At 34.4% G+C, this 6,342-nt stretch overlaps 1 protein-coding gene across 1 annotated transcript; it reads left to right on the top strand.

The window, feature by feature from the left end:
- Window positions 1-1,106: 1,106 nt before the first annotated feature.
- On the top strand, window positions 1,107-1,826 carry LOC130047842 (putative nuclease HARBI1). Its single transcript, XM_056143466.1, has one exon. The coding sequence runs from the start codon at window positions 1,107-1,109 to the stop codon at window positions 1,824-1,826; it is 720 nt and encodes a 239-aa protein (XP_055999441.1).
- The last annotated feature ends 4,516 nt before the right edge of the window (window positions 1,827-6,342 follow it).

The raw sequence follows: 6,342 nt of genomic DNA, 5'->3' as shown, positions 1-6,342 counted from the left end.
TATATTTTTTCTCTACCGTTCTGTAACACTGTATTGTTGTTATCCACCTTCATTTTTCCTATATAAAACTAATACGATTTAGATCCAACATCTTAACTGTTGAGTCAACAGTTAACGAACTGGGTTTTTCCCCACTCAATATGTATTCACATAATAACAGTCAGGGTTTTAACATGCTCTTACAAACCCACCTGACTTTGGGGTACAGGGTATTTTATCTACTATTGCCTCACACATCCACTCCAGTAGGCACTCATTCAAAGACAGAAAAGAGGAAAAGGGTTAGAAAGGAATGAAGTTACTCTGACTTGTCATGTTTACACTACAAAAATCTGATAAGTTGTCAAACTTTGATATCAAATGTATATTAGATGTACTGTTATGATATTAATAGTAACTTAAAGGATATAAATGCTAATGTATGCAATTACAAGTATATGCTAGATGATCTAAAACTATAAATCTTTTAATTTGTCAAATACATCCCATTTCTTCTCAAAAACATTAACAAATTGTTTTACAGGCTAACTGCCTTTCTACTTTGTACACATTTTCCCAAGTGGTAACAAAGTTATTTAACAAACTTTAAGGCTGACTGTCTCTACATATGCAACAATATACATTAAGGGCGAATTTGTTGCTCATAAATTGGTTTAGGTTTTGGTTTATGAGTTTGAAACTAGTTTTCAAACCAGTTTTGGTTTCAATCCGATCTACAGCGAAGAAACAAATGAACAGTTTAAATCACAAATATGGCGTCTAGAAGACACAAACTAGCATGTGCATCTCTAATCCTTCATAATACATTATTAGAAAGCGATGATACGGAAGATCTTAAAGTTGGGCTATCTCTAATCCAAATGCAAACATCAATGTGCTCTGCTCTGATGAGCCTGGTCCCCCAACGTTGGATCAGAGTCCTTAGATTTCCTTTTTATGTTGAGGAGGTAATTCCTCAGTATACCGAGCATCATTTCAGACAAAGATTTAGAATGAGTCAAGAAACTTTTACATCCCTCTTGTCAATGTTTGAAGAATTCAAAGACAAAACAATAATATCAATGGAAAAACAATTATTCATTTTCATACGCTACCTAACAACTCAAATGGCAATACAAGCCATTGCTGACCAATTTGGAGTATGTGAATATACAGTATTTGGTATCGTGAAACGTCTTGCTAATATTGTTTGTCGAGAATTTCTTAAGCAATACATAAAATGGCCAGTTGATGAAAAAGTTTCCAACATTGCTAAAGGATTTAAAGATTTGAAAAAAATTCCTGCTGTAATTGGTGCCATTGATGACAGTCATATACCCATAAAAACACCGACTTACTGCCCAGAAAACTACATCAATCGGAAGTCATTTCCATCAGTAGTTCTGCAGGCAGTTTGTGATTCTAAAATGCATTTGTTAGATGTAACCTGTGGTTGGCCGGATTCTGTCCACGACTCCCGAATTCTCAAAAATTCGTCGCTCTACGAGAGAATCCAAAATGATCCAGAGGGGACGTTTCCCAACAATACACACCTTTTGGGGGACTCGGCTTACAGTCTTGAAAAGTGGATGATGACTCCCTATAGGGACAATGGCAACCTAACACAGAGTCAGCACAAGTACAATTATATCCATAGTAGCACAAGGATGGTCATTGAGCGGACCTTTGAGGCCTTGAAAGGCAGGTTTCGTCGATTGAAATATGTTGACATTCAGGACATGGAAAAAATAGTAAAAGTTGTGATTAGTTGCTGTGTGTTGCATGAATTTTGTTTGCAACATGATGATTGTTCAGAGTATATAGAAGAGGGGGAGAGGATGAAATAAACAATTATGTAGAAATTTTGCCTGGCAACACTGCAGCAGGAGAAAAAAGAAGAGTATTGAAAGACTTTTGTGAACTCTGCTACATATTAGTTAAGGAAGCTTGGCATAAGAATGTGAATTAATTCAACTGTACAAGTCTTTAACCAGATAATAATGATTGGTTTTATATAGCGCCTTATCCAGCGTATGCTGCTAAAAGCGCTTTACAATAATCAATGTACATTATTACCCCGGCAGACCTTATATCAATCTAGAACTTTCTCAGCCTCCTAGGAAGCATACAGTGCAAGCTGCCATTACAAGCGCTAGAGCACTAACATTCTAACAATATCTTTCACTGTCTATAGCCAGGTACCCCTTATACACTTGGGTGGAGTGAGGAAATTCATGTAAAGTGCCTTTCCCAAGGACACAACGTCAGCCCTGCCGCGGCCAGGACTCGAACCCACGACCTTTCGGTCTAGAGTCTGACGGCCTAAGCACTAGGTCACCGACGCCAGATGTGTAAGCGAAGTTGATAAGAACAATAATTATGACACCAGTTGACTTGATCTTATCTCAATAAAAATGATGTTTTGGTATCTATATTTCATTCATTCATTTTAGGGGCAAGATCAAAAAGTTCAATGTCTGAGAAAAAACTAAATTCAGTTTTCATCAAGACCCCCCCCCCCCTTTTAAAACTAAATATGAATGTTGAAACTAATCGATTAACAAGTCAAAATACATGTATACGAATATAAATAACACTCTGTATACATTTTCTACTGTACATTCACTTTAGGTGCAAATCAAAATTATTATGAAAATGTAATATAATTATGTGGATTTTTACAGTCACTTGTTTTTTCCACTAAAGTGTAATCGATGCCAGAAACGTAGAGGAGTCGTTACTCTCCTTCCCCTTAACTATTTGAATTTAGATTTTTATCTGTCATTGATCTTTTGATCTTGCCCCTTAAAACATCAATTATAAAGACAGGATGTACCAAGAAAAATAGACTATATTTATCTTTCCATTTTTATTGTAACAACAAATAAAAAAGACAGGATACTTTCCTTACTATAACAACTTAAACATTAACAACAAGAGGTTCCTGGGCTACATTGCTAACCTGAGCAGCAGTGTCAATGTAGTTCATTTGAGCTATAAGCAAATGCACCTCACTGTAGACTAGTTTTAACAATGAATTAAAATATAAATCTTTGCAGATTATAAAAAGACATGTAGGAATTACACTTACACAAAATATATTCATAATTACAATATAAATTGAAATTTGTTTTACTCAACTGCACATCATTTTTGCATCAATCCAGTTGGATTTAATTGCCAGAGGTTACTATCGGTAATCTTTGTGATACAAAACATAAACAGAACGCCCATGAGCCACATCGCTTACCCGAGCAATATTCAAAATTTTACCAAAGTAAACAATGAAAACACTTTAGCCAAAGGCAAACAACGAATATTTATCTTTATTTCCTTGGTGTTCTTCATTAATTAAATTTAAAATTCCCTCTACCTACAGCTGCTCTGTGCCAAGTTTGATTGAAATTGGCCGAGCGGTTCTGGAGAAGACGATAAAAATATGAAAAGTTTACGACAACGGTCACAGACAAATTTCATTAAGAAAAGCTCTCATAGCCTTCAACTCAAGTGAGTTAAAAATACATTACAATGGCAACATGCAACTTCTTCTCATAATATGACTATTGGTTTTTCATTGCTTCTACTAACTGTGACATTATTTCAATTTTTCTTTGTTCATTCTCCATTTTTTTTTCATGTTGGTCCTTTAGAGTTTTCATCATCTCTTTGTGTTCTTTTCTCATGTCATCTAAGATAAGTACAATTTCATTTGGCTGGTTTTTCTTTTTCTTCTATGGGGCCACATCACAATCACTTGAAGAAGTTGAAGTTGACCCTGTAGCTGATTCTTCAATATCGGTGCCTTCTATTCCTAGTGTAAACACAGGATTTACATTGGGTCGATATCCGTAACAGTCTTCCAATTCCTTATAAAATGGACATTCTTTTCTGTCATTACCAGATTTGGAGTTGTGATCAACACAATCTCTGTATGATTTAGTAAGATTTTTCCACTTCTGGTCACATTGAGAGGGTGTGAAATGGAAGCCCATCTTGTTCATTTCAGAGGAAATAATTTTCCAAACCTCTTTCTTTTTCATTGAAGGTTTCACAAAAATTTTCAGAATGCACTGTGTGTAATTCAATAAGACAGCTGGTTGCAACCTTGGACCATACTGAACTGTGGTTGGTAGCTGGTACATCTGCTTTACCTTCACCTACAAAATATTAATCAGATGAAATTGTTAAGTGCTTGTGTACCTCATGATGATAAACTCAAATGCATAGAGAACAGACAGAGACCCAAGGGGCTTGTTTTAAAAATTATATTTGAAAGAATGATAACTCTTATATACATATGCTACAAGAGTTATGGGAAAGCAATTATTTCGAAATACAATGATTTAGATATTGAATCCCCATCAGACAGTTTAACAATGAAATGAACAGTAGAAATTGACTTACCCAGTCGATTAAATTATATATTTATTATTTCCTCGCAAATATCTCATTAATGAGTGTTAATATATGGTCTGAAAGCTAATTAGTGCAATTCAAAACCAATATTTTAGGAGTATACACTGTACACAGGAATTCTAGTATTCTACCTTAAGTTTAAATAGGACATAAGAAACTGTAATATTTACCATTCGTGTTTGTGTTGTCAGTGCTGTCATATTTGGATGTCTTCTTGCAGATAACCTGCTCAAATTGGTCACACCAATCTAAAGCAAGTTGACAACCCTTGCCTCTGTATGTTGTAACAACTCCTTTCCGCGATCTGATAAACTGGTTTCTACTGTTGCATACAGCTGCTTTGATTTGTCATATACCATAACAGCGGTAGCCACATCCCCATTTCTTTGTTTCCTAAAGCCGTCAGCTTCCTTTTCACTGCCAAACACATTTGTGTTTTGTAGTTCTTTGGATATATATCTATGATACTCTTTTGGCACCATGTCTTTCAACTGAAGCTGAATTTCATTGCTGTTTTCAGATATGTTAGAGCCTATCAAAAGATAGAGAATGTTGTAAACAAGAATCTATACTTAAAAATAAATAAATGTTGCCAGCTACAAAATTCTTGCACCTTTAATATATGCATTACATATGAAATAATGTTCTTAAATTACCTGATCAGCAATTAAAGTGAATTTGATTAAAAACATACATTCATTTTCACGCATTTATTAACTCAATGGGAGTTTTTCATATTTATAATAACAGCTTACAATAATTTATGATATCAAATAATTTATTTAAAGTATACCTACGTAATAAAATACAAAATGGGATGGGATGGGATAGACAGGGAATACACACATTTCAGAGAAATAATAGCCGCCAAAAAAACACCCAAACACACACACACACACAAACACAGAAAGAAAGGTGGTAGTGTCCATACTTCAGGTACCTGTGTGTGGGGGTTTTTTGTTTTGTTTTTGCAAAACTTTTTTTTGTTGCAAAACTTACTATCTGACTATGGTAGTATGTCATAATACATACCATTCATAGAGTCCGTGAATATTTTGTGCAAGAAGTTTATAAAATTGTGTAATAGAGAAAAGCTTATCTGGCTTCTGAGCAAGTTGAATTATTACACCGCCATACAATGTAATTTTTATGTATTTATGAAATTGATTTGATAAGACATATGTCTTAAGCAATAAAGAATATAATATTCAAGTTCAGCGACGAATGACACAATTTTATTGAAAAATCTGCCAATTACATATACAGTTGTACATTATTAAGAAAAGTTGACTTATCATGAACATGTAATTTTTATTTCTTTATCTATCATCTTTCTTCTGGATATTATCACTCTTTTATGATTTATGTATATAAACTTTGTATGCCCTATGGACCCCAAAAAGTTGCAATGAATTAGTTGCTTACTTAACTTACTAATGATAAGATGTATTACTGTACGGACGAAACAAAAAAAAAATTCCAAATAGGAATAGACCACAGGAGTTGGCAGTTTTATCTGTAAAGGTCTACAATGAAAGGTGAAGATAGTTAACCGTGATCATTTCTCATAACTCCTGTAAGCAATACAAAATAGAGAGTACGCGGACCCCTGGATATACCAGAGATGGGATCGGATCAGGTGTCTAAGGAGGGCTAAGCATCCCATGTCGACTGAGCTTCGCAGTGGTTGTTTGTTTACATTGTAGACCTTTACAGATAAAACTGCCGACTCCTCACATTGTGAATAGACTGCTATCAGTGTATCGCAGTTGTGTATGGATATGAAAATGTTTGAAAACGCTTCATTAATGACAAGAAAGTTTACTGTCGAATTTCCTCTGTCTCGCTTTGATTTTACAGTTACATAATCAATCGAAAATGTTTTTGTAAATCTCTTGTATATTATTACACATATGACAAATAGGCCTAGTATAAAATATCTTACAG

Source organism: Ostrea edulis, chromosome 1, assembly GCF_947568905.1.
Source record: "Ostrea edulis chromosome 1, xbOstEdul1.1, whole genome shotgun sequence".
NCBI lineage: Eukaryota > Metazoa > Mollusca > Bivalvia > Ostreida > Ostreidae > Ostrea > Ostrea edulis.
The sequence above is the reverse complement of the archived record's forward strand: the minus strand, read 5'-3'. Positions and strand labels throughout refer to the sequence as shown.

Coding starts and splice junctions, on each gene's coding strand:
- LOC130047842 (XM_056143466.1), top strand. CDS start 1,107: ATGGCAATACAAGCCATTGCTGACCAATTTGGAGTATGTGAATATACA.